General features: G+C 37.9%; 1 protein-coding gene across 2 annotated transcripts; it reads left to right on the forward strand.

The window, feature by feature from the left end:
- The first annotated feature begins 47 nt into the window (after positions 1–47).
- On the forward strand, positions 48–19,498 carry kpna3 (karyopherin alpha 3 (importin alpha 4)). Of its 2 annotated transcripts, XM_008434239.2 has the most exons (17): positions 68–367; positions 3,748–3,792; positions 7,159–7,248; positions 9,431–9,460; positions 9,607–9,659; positions 9,746–9,841; positions 10,802–10,887; positions 12,328–12,414; positions 12,497–12,666; positions 13,401–13,445; positions 13,549–13,680; positions 13,765–13,893; positions 14,155–14,259; positions 14,478–14,549; positions 14,807–14,969; positions 16,418–16,512; positions 16,615–19,498. In XM_008434239.2, exons 1-17 carry the CDS (start codon positions 299–301, stop codon positions 16,711–16,713), a joined length of 1,566 nt encoding a protein of 521 aa, XP_008432461.1. In that variant the 5' UTR covers positions 68–298; the 3' UTR covers positions 16,714–19,498. The 2 variants fall into 2 exon arrangements, with proteins under 2 accessions (XP_008432469.1, XP_008432461.1); XM_008434247.2 differs by lacking the exons at positions 16,418–16,512; positions 16,615–19,498 and having other exon boundaries at positions 48–367; positions 14,773–14,948.
- Positions 19,499–20,139: the final 641 nt, after the last annotated feature.

Raw genomic sequence — 20,139 nt, forward strand, 5'->3', positions numbered from 1 at the left:
AACTTTTCGATTAGATTCTCATTTAGTGAGCTGCACCTGCAGGTTACGTCCACGTATCCGAAGGATTCCCTTTCAAATTCTGCTACAGCCTTGCTGGCAGGTGAATTTAGTAGCTCCTGCTTCTGTGAAACAGTGGAAACCAGGGCAGCCCAGCAGGCAGGAGGAACTCCTCCCCTCACTCTGCGATCTGTTACCTCCCCCTCCTTTGGAAGCACCAGCAAGCAGCAGCAGAGGAGCTGCCGTGCCTTTGACGGAGCAGATACAGTAAGCCGGAGTCAGAGCTACACCCCACATAGCCATGGCAGACAACGCCGGCTTGGAAAACCACCGCATCAAGAGCTTTAAAAACAAGGGGCGCGATGTCGAGGTGAGTTCACTTGGGAATACAAGTATTAGTGATCTTTACGGAGTATGTTTCAGCGCAATAAATGAGTGTCTGCGGGCCTCGTTAGAGTCTGGCCCCAACTGAAGCTGCCTGCCTACCAGTCGGCTGGTATATAGCTACCTACCTAGCTAGCTAGCTAGCTAGCTAATTTCAGCTACCATAAGGAGTTCGCCATCAGATGTCCTGCTAAAACACAATACAGATATTTGAACTTGTAAATACGAATGCTATGGCGGTCGACAAATTCACTGAACCTTAGCGACGACTGTTTTTCAGCAGGAAGCTACACGGCGGTTGGTCCGCTGTTAGACTTGAGGACAAGCGGTGTAGCTGTCACGTTAGCTTGCTGGTTGGATGGATGGACACCGGGTCACAAGCGAGGCTGGGCCTGCCCGGCTTCACAACCGTGTCGTTTCTGGTGTTTTACAACCAACTCGCGCTTATTGACTCTAAGAAAAAGACGCCAAGGTCACACCACAACGTTATTGTCTAGGAAATAATATTTTATAGTAATTTACATGACTTGCCCACAGTCACCATACCCACCCCTTCTTGGTAGCTAGCTAACGTCGTGAGGCTGCTAAACCAAGCTAAGCCACCAAACGCTTAGCTGAATGAGAACGATATTTTGACCTTACAGTTTTCCATACAGATAAAAACTGCTGGTTCTTAAGGGAGCTTTACCTTTCAGCCAATAAATAACACAGACGATATTAACTTARGCTAGCAGKGTTGGTGAAAGCATTGACATATTACATGCTTGAGCGATAATGCGCCAAACATGCAGATTACAGAAGTRCAGTAAGTGCACTTTGAGCCTCCTATTCTTGAAAACAACGAGCTTTTGGCTTGTACTCTGTTTGCAAATTTGCATTAGCAAAYGCATAATTTAGCCGGCATGTCTAAATTTWAATTAGTGACTTTATTCGGTGAATATGCCATAAACCATTCAGACAAGTGCAACCTGTGATTTTAAACTCCTACACGGGTTTTTCCTGTTGAATTGGCCACACTTGGTTTAGATAGTTTTGTCACCTGTTCTAGTTCTCAAGGCTCTGTGTCCTTCATATTTTAGATGCTTCCCAGCAGCCACTCACCTAATTTAAATAACTAGTTGAGTAACAGACTTCTGTGGTACCATTTCTAATCAGGTGTGTAGGAGCAGAGACACTTCTAAAACATGGAGGACAGTAGCACTGACAACCACTGACCTACATAAATATGAAAAACAGACTTATTTTTCTAGTCGTTTTTGTTTCAAATGGTCATTACTCAAGGAAAAAGTCTAGCCTCCCTAAAGCATACTTCCAAGSACATWTGCTTCTAGTGACATCACATAAGGCCTAAAGCAACTCAAGATGCTTTTGAGTATGGGTGCATTTGACTTGTCTCGGAAGTTGAAGCTCAAATCTCGGAATGAACTTGTTCAAACTCGTGGGAAACCAGTGGGATTTGCTAATTACTGTGGAGTTCACTACTACCAGCAATACAAGCTGATAATGTAATTTCTTACATGTYATGTGTTTGACTACAAAGAGAATGTGTTGACAAATCATGATGGTTACAGTCCTACGGGAGCCTTTGRTTTGTRTGGCAGCCATATTGGATGCTGAACTCATGTCTGCTTGCACACCTCTGACTTTCCCAGTGAAACTTCTGACTTCAGTTCACACTTTTTTTTGTTGTAATAACGATTTGGAACTTTGCAGTCCATCAAGTCCATTACTAGTATTTTTCTTGATTTGCCCTATTTATTCTTTTGTTTTGTATCAAAGTTCTGCTTCAGATGTTTTGAGTTGTATTCTGTATCGCTGCAGAGAAACAATGTAGCCTCATTTGAGAAAACTGAATAGATTTATTTTGTATTATTTGGCAATAATAAAACACATGGAAGTGTACTAGAGTGGAACTTGAGCGCCTCTGGATCTTGTTTCAAAATCTGTCAACAGTGTTTGCTAATGTGAAGCAGAACAGGCTTTTTATTTTCTTCAGTCAGCTTTAAATAAAACATTTGTGAGTTCCTACAGCTCTTAATTTTTATTCAGCATCCAAATTCTTTATAGTCGGTGTTCATTTTTTCTTTGGGGAGGAAATACTGCTTGATTATGTCATTAAACACAAAAATGTGCAAAAGCTTTTTAAATCTGGGATAAAGAATAGCAAATATTTAGATTTATTCTACTTACGCATAATATTCAAGCAATTTCTCAGACGGTATATCTCTGTCATGGGCTTGCCAAACAAAAACATGCTTGTGCTTGGTCATTCTGGTTTATTGTTAATCCTGAGATAATCCCCAAACAAAGGTATGTCTGAAAATGGTTCTTCAAAATCTACTGTGGTGGCGATTTAAGTTTCACTGTAAAACTTTCCCAAAACACAGCTCAGCTTCCCATGTTTTTGGTTGTTTTGAAACCAGGAGTCTGGTTGAGAAGCACGTGGCTACCACGACGTAGTCTCTGCCAAGTGCATTCCTGATGCTATTCAAGGCATCTGGGGTGTCTGACCCAGGCCTTCTTAGAACCTCAGCATGAAATTGAGTTTTTGAACATGGATGACTCGGGCTACAGCATAGGAAAAGGGTTTATTTTGGTCTATCATAGATTTGGTGTCGTCTCAGGCAGCTTTATTGAATTGCAAGAGTTATGCCAAACTTACTGTGAAAGCCATGACTTATTTTCCCCAATATATTTAAAATGCAGTTCTTGTTGTGAGTTTATTGTAATTCCAGCAGTAGAAATGTGAGCAAATAGTTATACACTTAACATATTTAGATATTAATACATTTAACGTTACAAATTATTTGTACATTAAATGTATTTAATGTAATGTTCAGATTAGACCATTACATGCTCACTGTACAATAATAATTTCTGATTTGGGTCCATGTACTGGCATTGCCGTTGGTTTGCAGTGGTTGGGAGATGCCTCTCTTATCCCCTGCCTCATGAGTTTTGTCTGGCCCAAATTACGCAAGAGTCTATTTAGGAAGGCAACATGAACCTTTTTAAACAGTCACAAGATCATAGACCATTTCCAAGTCCAATGGATGATCTGGAACCCAAACAGACATACAAATACAGCAATTAGCTGAAGCCTTAAACTGTCTTTCATCACTTAGTTTGGGTTTCGGTTGATTTACAGATGTCTCGCCTTCCATGTTTTCATCTAACAAGATTCTGTCCCTGAACATTGAAATGTTTTTGTCATCTAATGAGAAGAAAATGGTTTAACTTTTCTTTTGATTATAACCAATGTACTGTAATACTTTGAAAAGTGTGTAAACCTTCCAATGTATATTTTACCTTTGCAGCTAATGTTTAATAAAATGGCTCCTAATTCACGATTTTCCTCTATTACAGACTATGAGAAGACATCGAAATGAGGTGACGGTTGAGTTGAGAAAGGTGAGAAACAACATGCTAAACGCTTCAATTCTATTTTAGATTTATCTGAGAACCAAACAAGATTTTTCTATCAAAGCGGTTTCAGTTTTTAACCATGACTTGTGTTTTAGCTGGCTGTTTCTTGGTCCTGTGTTATTGGTGTATAAAAAACTTCATTTAAAATAATCAAAAGATGCTGAGCCTGGTGGAGGGGGGGGCAAGTAAAGCCTGGTGACCGGCCAGGCTTATAATACATTGATGTTGTAAACATGGTACTGTGAACATTTTGATTGTCTGTCTGCCTCCATTAGCCCATCTTCAGCTAGTGATTAAAAAGCTCCAGTTTTTCAGTGTAAGAGTCGGTGCATACGAAGGTAGAAGATGGTAGTTTTTGTTTTTTATGTAGTGTTACATTTTGATCAAGTGTTCTTCATATAGTCCTATCCCCAGTTTCAAAAATGGCTGAGGTTCTTTAACACAAGATTAGTGTGAAGAATTTTGTGGAGTTTTTTTTTTTTTTGTTTTGTTTTGTCTTCGTGGAGCTTAGTCTGGGTAGGGTTAGGGTAAAAGCTACAACATAGTTATAGCTTTTACCCTTTCAAAGTGATCTTATCTTGGGCCAGTTGCATTTCTGAGCTTGTGCCTGAGAAATCTGTTTTTACGAAGAGTGGTTTATTTTTGTTTTTCAATTTAACCTTTATTTCACCAGGGAAGCCGCATTGAGATTAAAACTCTATTTTGCAGGAGAATCCTGGCCAAGACTGGCAACAGTACACAGATTACAAAATGTCAACCGCAAAAGTTAACACCGTCATAAATAAGCTGCCTTTCAATGCTTTTATAGTTATACTGTCTTTGTTCTCTTGACACTGTCAGGATTTGCTTAGCACAGCCTCTGTCAGGGTCATAATTGGAGGAACTTTGGTTCTTATAATACGGGATCATTTCCATACATTGTCTACACCTTGTTTTCATACTGAGACTAATTAAAATTTAATCTACAACAATAGAAAAGAGACCAATTACAATTAACAAGGTTGTGTGCAAGACGTTGCACACATTTAGCACTTTATTGCTATTTTATTAATGAATACTACATCTAAATGATTACATGATTTGTTTAATAGATCTTTGTGCTGCCAAGTCAACAGAAATCTTTTAGAAACATGTGGCACGTGTATTTGAGGTATCCGTACCCCTACTGCCTAAATTTACAAGCATACCAAGTAGTTTTAAGATATTGTTCCCTCAAAACTTTTGTTTCAATTTTCTATTCCCTTTTTTAGACTCTTCAGGTTTATTGTTTCTAAGAAAATATTAAAGCAAGACATGCATTAATACACCAAGCAATCTTATATGCTTTACTAGACCTAAAAAGACAAAACAAAGACTTTTAACAATGCTTAAAATCTAATTTAATATTTTATGAAATTAAAAGCATTGGATAAAATAATTGCATTTTAAAATTAAAATAAATTGAAAATCACTTCCTAGCATCAATCAAAAACTGAAATCGAATACATATTTAACTACAGTTGTAGAGCTTACATTATTTATGTTCTGTAATGAAGAATATTTCAAGTTAAAAAATATGTGTAGTACATTTTATAAGCAAAGGACAGCCCTTTGTGTTTTTTTTATTGAGAGCCTAAGCACAAACATGACAGGGCCAGGAGCGTGTGTTCGATTGTAACTCCAAATACAACGTCTTGGTCAAAAACTAAAAATGACCAACTTGGAATCTTCTTCCAGCTGTTACTACTTCCTCACCGAACAGTGTTGTATTTAGCATTGGTTTGGTAGCACTGGGGACAAAAGACCAGAAAAATCAAAAAAAAAATTCAGTTTCTGACCACCTGGTCACTCATCAGGCCCTATTCAGATTATAAATAGACTCTTTTTAATCATCATCGCCAGCTTTTTTTTTTTTTTGCTTCTCAAGTTTTTCTTGTAAAGAATAGCTTTACGACCAGACTGAACAAAGGTTTTCTTGCCACTGTGCTTTGGCATTACTGAGGTGTCGCACACATGCATGGGGGTGATTTTTCACAGCTGCAGTGTTTCTGGGGTGAGAATTTGTGAGGAAGTCTGTGCTGTTAAAACAAGAAAATCCTAGAGCTGCATCTATAAAATTTTAGCTATTGGGTAATCTTTAGTAATTCCTTGGTTATCAGAGTTGTCACATATGTATGTTTGGCTATCTGAAGTTTATTTTACAGTTTCTACTTGGGTTTTGAACTATTCAGCATTTAGGCACTAGCCAAACAGGACAAAATAATGTAGTAATAATGTTTTCCATAAAACATGCCAAGTCACCTTGATCCAGAGATTAGCTGTCTGGATGTCTGCTCCAACGTTTCAGGCTTTAATTTATCCTCAAAGTGCTCCACTCTGGACAAATATGTGGCAAAATAATAACCTAAAATTCTGAGTTTGTGAAGTAATTGCTTACGTTGCTCTTTTATGCTAAGCTAACTGTGTTTATAACCGAGCACTTTTGCTCTGGCCAAAAGTTTTGGCATCCATAAATTTATTTATCAGATTTTCTCCCTCACTATCCTCCCTTTCTTGATTTATCTTAAAGTTGTGAGACCACAATAACTGTCCCCAAGAAACATACAACTACTGTGGTATCAAGGCTGATCTATGTGGAGTGCTTGCTCCCAAACAGGATTACATTTCCTAAAGGTATTTAGTTGACTCATCCTCATCCTCATCTTTTTTTTTTTTTTTTTTTTTCTAGAAAAAAATGTAACTTTTAAATAAAGACATCTGATGTCTGGCAGAAATTTGTTCCCACTTAGTTGTCTGGTCAGCATTTAAACATCATTCGAATCCTTGAACCTAACGGTCGAAGAGATTCAGGTGTACAAACCAGCTGTTGCTCAGAGCAACTCGGCCGTCAGGAACACTGGCTGAAGTAACAGTACTGAACGTTTTCTATGTGAAGTACTAAAGCGGTTCTGACTCTAGCACATTCCTTTTTAGCCGGATCAGAGCAACAAGAAGCACTGCACTAGCTGATTAGTCATCAGTGACGCACGTCAGCATGATGCACAGGAATGTAGGGCAAGGGAATCTCCTCCTACCACTGACTCACATGCCTTGCAGACGCATGCTGTGTGAATATGAGCTTGTCAGAGTTGCAGCGTGTTGGGATTTAGACTCAGGATTCAGTGTCCAGCAAAGATTAATTTGCGCAGGCTTTTTTTTTTTTTTTAACCTTCCCTTTCAAACTGACCACTTGATGCTGGCTTTCAAGCGAGGCTGCAGTTAAAGTGTTTTATCTGGGTTCCAAAAGATTAGACTGTGTCTTGTGCTTGTTTAAACATTCATGAATATATTAACACTCCTCGCTGCCCTCCTGTGTTTTTCTCCTTTGGCCAGAATAAACGAGACGAACATTTACTGAAGAAGAGAAATGTCCCACAGGAGGAGAGTCTGGAGGATTCTGATGTGGACTCAGACTTTAAAGGGGTAAGTGTGGGAGTATGTTGGACTGAGAGACCGGGTTGTTGAGATAACAGGTCACAGGGAGACAAAATAAAGCAAACAGCTTTTGTGCATATTTAAATAGGTTTTAAAAAATCTAATGGTAAGAAGGCCATAAAGTTCTGGGGGAAAAAAACAAGCAACTAATATGTATGCAGTAAAACATTTACCACCTCAAAATCAGATGCATTGTATAGAGCTAACCATTATTCAGAAAACGGGGTAATCAGATCTGCTTAAAGGCATTTATGAAGAAATTCTGCCCCAGTGCTCATGAGGTGAAGATATTTTCAAAGTCGTGATGATTGTGTGAACTCAGATTATGATGCGAGGATGTTGCGTTCCTCACCACAAAACATCCTGTTTGTTTTGACACAGAAATGTGCCTCACCGGGAGCCTGCCATTTATTGTGATCGTGAAATCATAACTGTTTTTGTCTTGTTGGGGGGGGGAAAAAAGAACTGAATTGAATGGTGCTTCTTAGTTGAAGCTGTACTGTATTACATGCTTGATGGGCAAAACAACACCAGTGATCAGGCAGCAGTTAACTCCCACGTATGTCTTAAGATCCAGCTCTGCAGCCTGAGGCGGCAGACTGTGTGTGTGTGTGTGTGTGTGTGTGTGAGAGAGACTAGAGAAACCTACCATATGTTGACACACACTTTATCTGTGATGACCCAGGCAAGAAATGCATGAGAGGAGTTTGATTCTAGAGATTGTATCTTTTGTTTAAAATTCAGCACATGAAAAAGACTAATTCTGTTTAATCACAATGTTCTGATGTATAAATATAATTTATACAAAAAAAAAAACAGATTTGAATAAATTATGTCTTCCAGTCTTACCAGTTTGTTTCAAATGCAGTGAACATCAGCTGTGTTGACGTGTAAGATTTCAAGCACGCTGGGTTTGGGCCTGTTGGGCTCAACACAAACTGCTTTTCCCCCCTTTACTTAAAAGTGACCAATGCTATTGCACAACAATATTCAAAACTAGTTGATGAAACTAAAGACTGATCAAATAAAAATAAAATTGGTGATGGACAGAAACTACTTTGGCAGATGGTTAAAATATTCAGATCTGTATTTTTAATATCTCACCCGCGCTCATCTTGCAGTGATAGCAGCTGCATACATTTTCACATATGATTTTCTCATTTAAAAATGTGCCATCATTATTACTATGGTATTTGCACAGATTTTGTTCCAATTATTTATAATAATTATTATTACTTATGTTACTCTGTGGAGTTTTTGTTGGTGCTGGGTCAACCAGCACCAACAAAAACACAGAAATGTGCCTCACCGGTAGATAAGAGTAGTCTTATCTACTCTTATACATTTCCATGAGATTGAGGTCCTTCAGACTACTTTTGTAGCTTCTATTTGTTTTTATTTTTTTATTATTACCCTTTTGCCAAAAAAAACCCTGTGGTCTAAAATACTGGGGATTAGTGTAAAGAAATGAATAAATATTTAACATAGCCTTAAAATTGTGTAACTTGAGAAAAAAACATACTAATGTACAAATGCAGTTTATTGTGGATAAAAAAAATACTATTTGTTTACAAATTGTTCTCTTTTAAAGTTGTTTTTGCTCTTCAAATGAACAGAGACCAGTTTAAATTCTGCATACGAGACAGAATTACCGTATTTTCCGTACTATAAGCTGCAGATATCTCTTCAACAAAAAAATCTTTTTCCCCTCAATGCTGTTTAACTGATCAACATTCTCAAATTTCAATTCCCTATTAAAACCTAATTCCGTTTTAATGGGCGCTTTCTTCTTTTATTTCCAATTTTGACTTCCAATGATTCACTTCCTGCTAAAGAGCCCCCTGGTGGTTGAAGAAAAATCCACATAAAACCTGCACTGGACTATAAGCCGCATGGTTCAAAGTTGAGGAAAAAAGTAGCGGCTTATAGTCCGGAAAATACGGTAGTAAAACATTATCCATTTTGTAATATTTTAGTAGAACTGCACATTATTTCACAACTATATACTCCCAGTATCAAGATGTCAGCTTTTGTAAAACCTGTAATTTATTCAGCCCATTGGCGAGTCTTTCAGTGGTCAAAAATGTGGATTTATTGCAACTGATGGTGTCAACACATATATAGTAATATGGAGTAGATTTTTAATAACCCTATTCTTCTTGTTTTACAGCAAAATGTTACACTTGATGCAATCTTACAGGTAGGAATTAAATTAATCCTTAAATTTATCCTATGACTGTTAAATCTGTCCTAAATATTCTACATGTTGCACATAATCTGTACAACATTGATTCTGGTCGTTGATTCTGTATTATCATGTAATCCTGTTTCTCTTTTTAAACACAGAACGCAACCAGTGACAATGCTGTTATACAGCTCAGTGCAGTGCAAGCAGCCAGGTAAGTTGCTCCAAAACCAAAGCGTGTATGCTAAAATGACACGGGTTTTCATTAATAATAATAATCCTGATGTTTTGTTTTGTCAGAAAACTTCTCTCCAGTGACAGAAACCCTCCTATTGATGACTTGATAAAGTCTGGGATCCTGCCCATTTTAGTCAAATGCCTGGAAAGGGATGATAAGTAAGTCTGTTCAGATATCTTTTATGCAACACACCATCTATTTGCCCTTTTCTTAAAAAAAAAAAGAAGGCATATTTCTGTATCATTTTCAAAATCTAATGCTACTGTAGCAGGTTTTTGTTGCAACAGAAGCTTGGTGTGCACTGGACTTGTTGTTCTCCACTGTGACCACACGTGAGAGTGTGTGTGGAGGCATGCAGGGCAGCTGGCTGGCTCACTCAGCTCAGGCCAAGCCAAATATATCGACATTCCTGTCTCTAAGAGTTCCCCAATTCCCAGGACCTTGTGCTCACTCTGGGGACAGATTGAATAGCTCGGTTGTAAGATCCTTAAGGAAGAAGCGGTATAGACGTTTACAGTGAAATCAAACAATAGCTAGACTGTGAAACATATTTATAAAGCATTAATACTCTGGAAAAGAATATATAGTTTTAACTGCTATGAGAAGAAGACACGCTCATGTGACATCTATAACCACTTAAAAAGAAAACAATAGAAGTCATTTAAAGCTCTTTATATTGTGTCTCTGAATTCTCACCTCTAATTAACAGGAGGCTCATCACACCAAAGCGATGTTGTTTATTTGACATCTGCTGAGGAGGAGTAAATCAAACCCCTCGGAGATTAAAGATGATTATTGGAGCCAGTTAGATATTTATTGTGGCAGATAGATTAATCACTTGACCACAATATGTTGATTTATTTTTTTGTGTTGTATCAGTTTTTCTGGAAAACGATTCATTATAGTGCTCTAGCACATACTCAACTGTATTCTGCTAAAGAGTCTGAACTCTACATCTGTTTATAACCAATTATTTGCATTTAATATTTTACGAATGAGGTAAATGTCGATTATAAATGGGGTCAGCTGATTTTAATCTCCCCCCCCCCCTACATTTTTAATGTCTTCAAGCTTCTTGCTTATTATTAACTGATTTAAATGTGCTCTTAATCCCACAGTCCTTCACTTCAGTTCGAGGCAGCCTGGGCTCTGACCAACATCGCCTCTGGGACGTCAGCACAGACTCAGGCTGTGGTTAAATCAAGTATGTTGACCCGGCATTCTGTCTTCCCCGGTGTTACCCCGTCAGTCTGTGTTTATGTACTGTCTGCAGTCTGAGGAGCTAGCATTTTTGTATTTTTTATTTTTTTTTAGTTTAGAAAATTGGTCGCGTTTCAAAATGTACAAATTGACTCGCTAGTGGGACAGAGAAGGTGAATCCGACTGAAGCTTTCCCTTGAAGTTAGAAAATGATAATGATGGTGAATGTCATGATGATTGTGTGACTCATTAGTTCCTCTCTTTCTGCATATTTTCACTGAAAATACTGCATCTGCCTCCAGCTGATGGAGCAACTTTGTCAGAGGATCTTAATGTTTAGGCCTGTCGCAATAACATTTTACTGGAAGAATTGTCCCAGAAATTATTGCCTTAAACCGATAATATTCTTGTTTTGAGATTATTTTTGAAGTGATATATTGATAATGGCCAAATAGTACAAGTTCATCCTTTCACAAACAAACTTTAATTTTGTAACAAACACTTCACAGTGGTACTAAACATATTTCAAATATCCAAAATTAAACACAACCACCTCAAACTATAAATATAATGGAAATGAAAACCACACACAACCGAAGCATAAATAAAATGGGTTATTACGTTTAATCATCAGAATTTATAAAACTCATTTTAATTTATTATGTGATGAACTACTTATTGCAGTAAACAAGCATCAACAAATACATTGAAAGTATAAAGATGATGATTGCTTAGTGCTTTATTGCCACAGTCCAAGAACTTCTTGTCTTATTGATATTGTTTAGAATCAAATTGTAATGATGATGAATTTCCCATCATGCAATACAATCCGATGCTTCATGCCTGGACTGCATGTGAGAAACCGTCACATCCAGCAAGAAGAGAGTAATGTTATTTATGATGTGAATTTTTTCTTTGCTTTTTGAACAGATTAAGTGTGGGGAAAACAATCTTAAATCTAAAAAAAATTATTGGTCAGATTTTGATTTAAATTATTTATTCAAGCTTATTCCAAAGATGAAAACTGAAATGTCCAAAATTCAAATTTTTTTTTTTTTGTTTATGCAAATGAACCAAGTAGTGTTTTTAATTTAAATGGTGCTTATTGGGTGTTGCAGACATGTAAGATAATTTGAAAGTGTTTTGTCTGTGCCAAAGTTTACAAGGCAGAGGCAAACACTCAGGCCTTGACCCAGAGGAGGTGTGTGTGTGTTTACCTCAAGCGTTGCTTTTATCATTAAGAACACGGCCAGTAAATTATTTATGAAGGTTGTTTTGTTGTCGTCTCCGCTTCAATTTTCACGGGATGTTTGGGGCCCCGAGTTGCCACAGTAGATTTATGTTTATTTTGGCTTTAAGCATTCTGGGAAACGAGCTTTTCTGTGGAATTGCACAAGCTGCCACCTCGGGCAGAATTTTGATTTGTTGATGTTTGCGAATCCAGACGCAGTGCCCTTGTTCCTGCGGCTGCTACACTCTCCTCACCAGAACGTCTGTGAACAGGCCGTATGGGCTTTAGGAAACATCATAGGTGAGTATTGACCCACTGACACGCGTGTCCATGAGCAAAGCAGCAGCAGCCCGAGCTGAGATGTTCATCACTTCCTGCTCAGGCGACGGTCCACAGTGCAGGGATTATGTCATCTCCCTGGGCGTAGTGAAGCCTCTGCTTTCCTTCATCAACCCGTCTATCCCCATCACCTTCCTCCGCAATGTCACCTGGGTCATCGTTAACCTCTGCCGCAACAAGGATCCGCCTCCGCCCATGGAGACGGTGCAAGAGGTGGGTGTGTCCGGAGAGCAATTCGTCCATTAGTGCGTTTAACTTTTCCAGGGAATTTTCTTTTCTCATAATTACTACAGAAGGAGGATGGAGTATAAAACTGTGATTATTCAAGTTTGGTACCTTCCCCCCCCCCCCCCTTCCTTTTATTACTGTGTTTTGTTGTACACTGATGGTAACAACAAAAAAAAAACAGCTGGAAATGAAGTATGACTTTCCACAGCAAGATTGAACTTTTACCATTTGTAAAAAGCACGTTATAAACCTGCTATAATTCAACTTTTGTGTTTTGATTGATGACATCACAAGTGGTACAAGGATGGCAGTGATCAGCTGGCATTAGGAAATTGATGTAAAAAAAAAAAATTACAGAAAATCAACAAGAGAAAAACAAACAGATGCACTTACAAGCTGTTATCGGTTGCCTTATGTGATGTCATCAGAGGGAGGTGCACATGGAATCTTGTTGTAGGAGCGTAGATTTACTTTTGGTTTAAAAATAGAAAGGAAAAAACCAAATGTAGCAATATCAGATTTTCTGGTAAATAAGAAACCCCAGATACAGTTTTCCATAAACTTGTATCACTGTGCTGCAGATTTTCATGCAGATTAGTTTGCTGACCTGCCAGCCTTGTGCTAGCACGGCCTCCCAGTTCTGTTGTGACGTTTTTTAGTTCTGTACCATGCAAAGCTGTTTATGTCCCATATCTAACTTTTCCTTTTCCTTTTCACAGATTTTGCCTGCTCTCTGTGTGCTAATATATCACACTGATATAAATGTAAGCATCGAACTGAATATTTATATATTTTTTTTCTCCATGCCAGTTTTGGCTTTTTGTACCTTTAAAATTGTGCAATCATCGTTCACCTCATTGTGTTTAGATACTCGTAGACACAGTGTGGGCTCTGTCCTATCTGACGGACGGAGGAAACGAACAGATCCAGATGGTCATTGATTCTGGAGTTGTTCCATTTCTTGTGCCTCTCCTCAGCCATCAGGAGGTGAAAGTTCAGGTAAGACATTGTTCTGCTGAGCTGAATGTTGTTTGTCTGTATAATTAAGTGAATTGTTTTTGCTCTCTCATCTTCAAACTCCAGACTGCAGCTCTGAGGGCAGTTGGAAACATTGTGACAGGAACAGACGAGCAGACCCAGGTGGTTCTCAACTGCGATGTTCTCTCACACTTCCCCAATCTGCTCACCCATCCTAAAGAAAAGATCAACAAGGTATCGTAGACTAAATGGCGCTTTTTGTTCTGTTAAAAATGTCCGTAAACTTATATGAATTTATAAATGTTAACGCATCGTCACGGTAGTGTGAAAATATACTAATCAAAACCCAGCGTTGACGTTTAACGGGAGTAATGTAGCCATTTAAAGTCTGGTAATAATGTAAAGGATGAATGGAGTTGGTTTGAAGAGTGGTTGTTGTTGAAAACATTTTTTTGGGGGGATAGTTTTGACCATTTGTGATTGGTTTGTTTACAGGAAGCTGTCTGGTTCTTGTCCAACATCACAGCTGGGAACCAGCAGCAGGTCCAGGCTGTTATCGAGGCCGGGCTAATTCCTATGATCATCCACCAACTGGCCAAGGTTTGTGCTCAACGTTTAAGCTTTACGCTCTTTCTCATGGTTGCAACAAATCCGGTTTGTAAAAGTATATTGCTTCAGCGCTAATCTGATGCTTTTGTTTTTATTTATTTATTTTATTTAGAAATATGCTCTTAGAATGAAATTATCGCCTAGATCTAATGTCTGCCCTGACAGTATGCTGTGGTAGGACTTTTTGCTAACAGACTGGCTCTCCGCAGGGCGACTTTGGCACTCAGAAGGAAGCAGCATGGGCCATCAGCAACCTCACCATCAGTGGGAGGAAAGACCAGGTGAGTCCGACTTTCTTTCTTTATTCACTTTCCTTACATTCAAGTTGCTTTAATTTGTGAATTCACCTGTTAAGGTATTGACCTCAGTAGTAAATATTTACCAGTACATAAAGAAGTCTCATTTGATGGATGCATCTTGGCAACATTTTGTTGTTTTAAATATCACTGTGAACGTTAAGGTTGTTTTCCAGACTTGTAACTGTGTACCTGTGTTGCAATAAAGTATGAATGTGGTGTGTATGTATGGGTTTGTGTAGGTGGAGTTCTTAGTGGAGCAGAATGTCATCCCTCCCTTCTGTAACCTGCTGTCAGTGAAGGACTCTCAGGTGGTGCAAGTTGTCCTGGACGGCCTCAAGAACATCCTCATCATGGCTGGAGACGAAGCCAGCACCATTGCTGAAATCATAGAGGAGTGTGGAGGTTTGTGTTCATTCACTTCGTTTTGGTTAACATTAGGAATGGCCCTGCTGGGACAGAGATGTGAAGAATAGATGTTCTTAGCTAATTGTAAAATAATACATGTGGATTTCCACTAAATGCAAAGTATTTTATTTTTTTTTTTAAAGAAGGTTTGATTTTTGGATTGACATCACAAGAAGCACAATTATGTTGTGATCAGAGCATGTTAGAAAATCTTATGAACAGAATTCAAATGTATTCTTGTGAAGGAGAAATTTGTAAAACATGAACGGGGGAAAAAAACAAACAAGAAAAATGCAGATGTCATTGAGCTCTGCTGCCTTCATGCTTTTTGTGATGTCATCAGAGGTATGCGGGTTGAAACTTGTTTAACATTTTATTTTTAACAACAAAATGGCTAAACTTATAGAAAACTAAACATGACATATTAGTTTGTAAAACTATATATATATACATTGGTTTTTCTTTCACATAGGCCTGTCATGACTATAAACTGTCCTAAAAACTATTGAAATAAACCATCATATTGATGTATTGAGGCCATTTTCAAGTAATGTATTGATAATTACATCATGATGCAAATAAATCCTTTCAAATATCAATAAACTATAACATTTCTAAAGAACACTGGAACGGGAATATATTTTAAATATCCATAATAAAATGAGACAAAACGACCAACAACAATAAATAAAAACCAAACCATAAATATGATGGATCATGAAGTCTGTAAACAAAATTGCCCTTCACATAATAATTATTAGGGCCAATAATCACAGAAGCCAGTTAGGACTTCTGTGATTATTGAGCACATTTTAACTTATCATGTGATTAATTGTCTTATTGCTTTTTGCAACAAGTTTAATTCCCCGTACTGCAGTGTCAGATTTATTTGGTACTTTCTCCCAACAAGATTTTCTGTTGTACTGAATTATATTTATGACCGTTAACAACAAGTCTTTCATAAACTCATCTTTCTCTTGCTGGCTGTTGTCATGGAGCTAAGCTTGCTGAACTGCTATGATAACGCAGCTCAGTTCTGACTCTGTTCTTTGCCTTGGATCTGATTAAAATTTAATGATGAGCAGATCACCTGATTAAGCAAGCTGCTGTTGAAGTTTACGGTCTATTAATGTAAACTTCATTCCACAGGATGGAAAATACTTAGCAATAGCCACCAAATGACATAAGGAAAGCCCAATTAGTTGGATCGACTAAATGCAGCTGAAAATAAACGCTGGCTTTTAAAAATCTGCAATTTTTTTTATTTTTTTTTAACATGTAAAGCATCCGGCCTCTATTAGTTTCCTATCTGTGCTTAGAAATGATTATAAATCATGGGTGAAAGCGAACTCTGCAAGGTGTCTTCAGTTTTGGTAACAGAATAAATGTTTTTTTTCTTGGCCTCCTGTTGAAATGTTCCTGTCCTTCTTTTTTTTTTTTTTAAGGTTTGGAGAAAATAGAAAACTTGCAGCAACATGAGAATGAAGATATCTACAAATTAGCCTTTGAGATCATTGATCAGTACTTTTCAGGAGACGATGTAAGTTCTCCATCACCAATTTGCCTTTACATTTGATTTTTTTGTTTTTCTCCTCTTTGCGTTTGCTCTAAAATCAGTTTTGACGATATCTGTTGTTTTCAGATTGATGAAGACCCCAGCTTGATCCCTGAAACCACTCAAGGAGGAACCTTCAACTTTGACCCAGCATCCAACATGCAAACAAAGGAGTTCAATTTCTAAAAAGCCAGGATGTTTGGTTCCACTAGTTGCAGGGGCGTCCTGTAATTACCGCAGACATTCATCCATCTCTCCCAACAATCTGGCAAAACCGGTACAGAAGGATTTTAAAACACCAATCTCGCCACTAAAGGATTTAAATCACAGCCACTTCTGCACTGTGGGAAGCTTTCTCTTTGTCTTGTTTTTTTTTTTTTTTTTTTTTTTTTTTTTTTTTTTTTTTTAGTTCCTTCTAGTGCAAGTCTTCATACTAGTTGTTCAGCTGGCAACCTGCATGAGGAGAACTGTCAGTGCTGCCAGTGCTTCTATCATTCAAAAGTAAAACCAGAAGGAGGGAAAAAAAGCCTTCTTGGCAAGATCCAAATTGCCAAATGTCAAGTCTTCACGACAGAAACACAAGCACATTTTCAGATCCAACCGCGCACGCACACACTCTCACATTTATATATAAATGTATAGAAATACATATATGTATACACACTTTCTGACACTTAGGATTTGTGTGCATACTTCTGTTAGAAGCCGTCATATCAAATCTGGGGAAGAAATACTGCTGTTGGTTTGTGGTTTTATTTTTGTGCTTTCCCTCCCCTGGATTGTCCTCCGCTGTAACTTCACCCCTGCACACACACACACACACACACACAAACACTATTGTACACCTGAACACACTTGGTCACAATATTTCCTGATGAACAGGCACACCCCTCTGTCACCCATTTTGAAGAGATAATCCCCGAGCTAAGCCATGATTTCCACGGACCCCCTCCCCTCCGCCCTCCCAGGAGGTGGAGGTGTGAAAGGGCTCAAAGGTAAAAACAATAGAGGAATCCGTGGCAAACTGACTGACGGGACTTCTGACTCAATTTTTTATTTTATTTTATTATTTTTTTTGTGTGACCTCTGTTGAAATATTAGACTCTTTTAAAGGAATTCATCAAATGTGAAGAAAATGCCATATTTTATTTTTTTCCTCAACACAAACAGGGAGACCCGCTAACAACCCTATACAGATTCAGAAGAGCAGCAACTTTTTTCTTTTTTTTTGGGTCGTCAAAATATGTAAATTTCTGTCACCAGGCGGACGATGAAGGCACAGAGACTTACAAAAAGAGGGAACGCATCAGCCGTACCATTCACCCCTCCCCCCCGCCCCTCGCCCTGCAAACTGTTTTCCTCTGGACTCCCCTGTAATGTGAAAACTCAGATATGGGGCGGGGTTTAAAAAAACAAAACCCTTCAAACTGAAATCAAACCATAAGGTTATTTTTAGCTTTTTAAAAAAAAAAAAAAAATTCTCACTTTGAACGGATATTAATTTCACATTTCAGCTTGGTCTGGTATAATCTGTGGAATATATATATATATTTTTTAAATTAGTTTTATTTTCCTCCAGTCTTATGCACACAATTGAGGCACAGTGACGTCTGTCTGCAGAAAGGGACCTATGCTCATTGGAAGACTAGCCTCATACAGAGTGCAGGTCCTGATCTTTATAGTACTTAACTACTTTTTGATTAAGAGGTCACATGTCATCACTTGATTTGAATAATTGTTAAAAAAAAACAAAAAAAACAAAAACAAATGTGATGTGTATCTCTCCTTGCCGTCTAACAAATATATGAATATATTTACATAAAGCCTGTACAAAGCTGCTGCAGCTGACGGTCATTGGATGGTTGATAACTATCCCACATGGCTGGGGGGGGTTTTTTTTTTTTTTTTTTTTTTTTTTTTTTTTTTTTGAAGCAATATTTTATTTTTTTTTTGACTTGCAAATGTATTGTGATGACATGCTGATAAATTGGAGTAGGCCGGTTTTTTTCGGTTTGTCTTGTTTTCACTGCTTATCGCGGTGACGGCTGTTTTGAAAATGTACCGTCCCACGTTCCAGTTGGTGTTTTAGATCCGGGGCCGAGGCGACTAAATTTAAGTCGGACCCCGAATCCCCGTGGTCTTGTAGATGAATCCGCTGGTTTGGCTGCTAACTTTTCAGATTATCGGGGTGGGTGTTCAGAGCAGCGACTGGATCACAGTGGGGGGCTTTAAATATCTGGTAGGGCTGTTAAAAGCAGCCAGGAGTGGTTTTTTTTTTTTTTTTTTTTTTTTTTTTTTTGGGATTAGCTAATATTACTGAACAAAATTATAGAAAGGGTGTACAGTCATGAACTAGCAGACTAGACCGAGCCACTTTAAAGATTTACAATTTTGTTGTCTTGCATCCAAATTGGATGCAAGCTTATGTTTGCAAGATTTTTACTTGCTTATAAAAAGCTGTTTTAAGTGAAATAATAGGAGAAAAAGAAGCAACAGACAGCGTTTTGGCCTCTGATTGTTTGTATCTTTTTATAAATTTTAGATTGAACTCTTCTCTTTAAGGTGGCTCATTGATGCTTTCAACTCTTGTGCATATTAAAGACAATAATGAGTTGAGAAATCATTGTGCCTTTTGTTTTTTGTTTTTTTAATTTCAACTGCGAATAGATTTTTCTGAACAAACGGAGCAACTGGAGAATCGTCACACGGGAGTAAATTTGTCGTCTCCCTACTGTTGGAGTTTGCCATGAGGAATGGTCAGTGCTGCTCTCTGCTGTCAAAAACAACTGTTTCTTTCATACCTTCTACCCACCGAACAATGTACGACACCATTCCTTCCTCCCTGACTCCACAAACGTCACCGGTTTGCCATAATTTCAGTCAACAGACCCTGGTTTCCTTTCCTATCTCACCCTCAGGACATCGTCTGTGTTTCTGATTCTAACCAAAATAAACTTGCTGTTTAGCCGTTTGTTCCTTGTAGCTTCCAAGTGTTTGTTTCACACGTCCAGGAGATTTTCTTGGGTTGGCTAAAATGTGAGAAGTTTTCCTGCAGAGAGGGTTTCCAACCGTTGGAGATAAAGACCAAGAAGGCAATCATTAACTTAGCCTTAGACTTTGAATAGAGGTTTCCCGTGGAGTCGGTCCAAACGTGATGTATAAGATAACCAGCTTCAAAAAAATGGGCCATTAATCCTGCCTGACCTATATTCACATGTTAAATATCGAAAACAACGRAGCTTTTATCATATATGCATATTTTTCGCATTAAAACTCAGTGTTTTATAGACCAACTTTAACTCCTACATTCCTGCACAGTGGGAAGCACAGACTAGGTTTTAACAATTTCCAGGTCTAGATGAGTGCAAAAAAAGAAAAGGCAGCATGGAAAAAATTAAATGTTTTAAAATGTCATTCAATATCCTATTGTCTAAAACAATTCCTCATTTCATATAACATATTTTTTATATTTTGTAATTTCAGTTGATTTAAAAAAAAATGATAAAGATCAACAATTTTTTGCCAATTTTATAGTTGGTAAGTAACCACTTTTTCAATAAATGAGTAAAAACAGGAGAAAGTGGATTTGGGGCCCTATTTAAGTCAGGAAGC

Source organism: Poecilia reticulata, linkage group LG2, assembly GCF_000633615.1.
Source record: "Poecilia reticulata strain Guanapo linkage group LG2, Guppy_female_1.0+MT, whole genome shotgun sequence".
Lineage (NCBI taxonomy): Eukaryota > Metazoa > Chordata > Actinopteri > Cyprinodontiformes > Poeciliidae > Poecilia > Poecilia reticulata.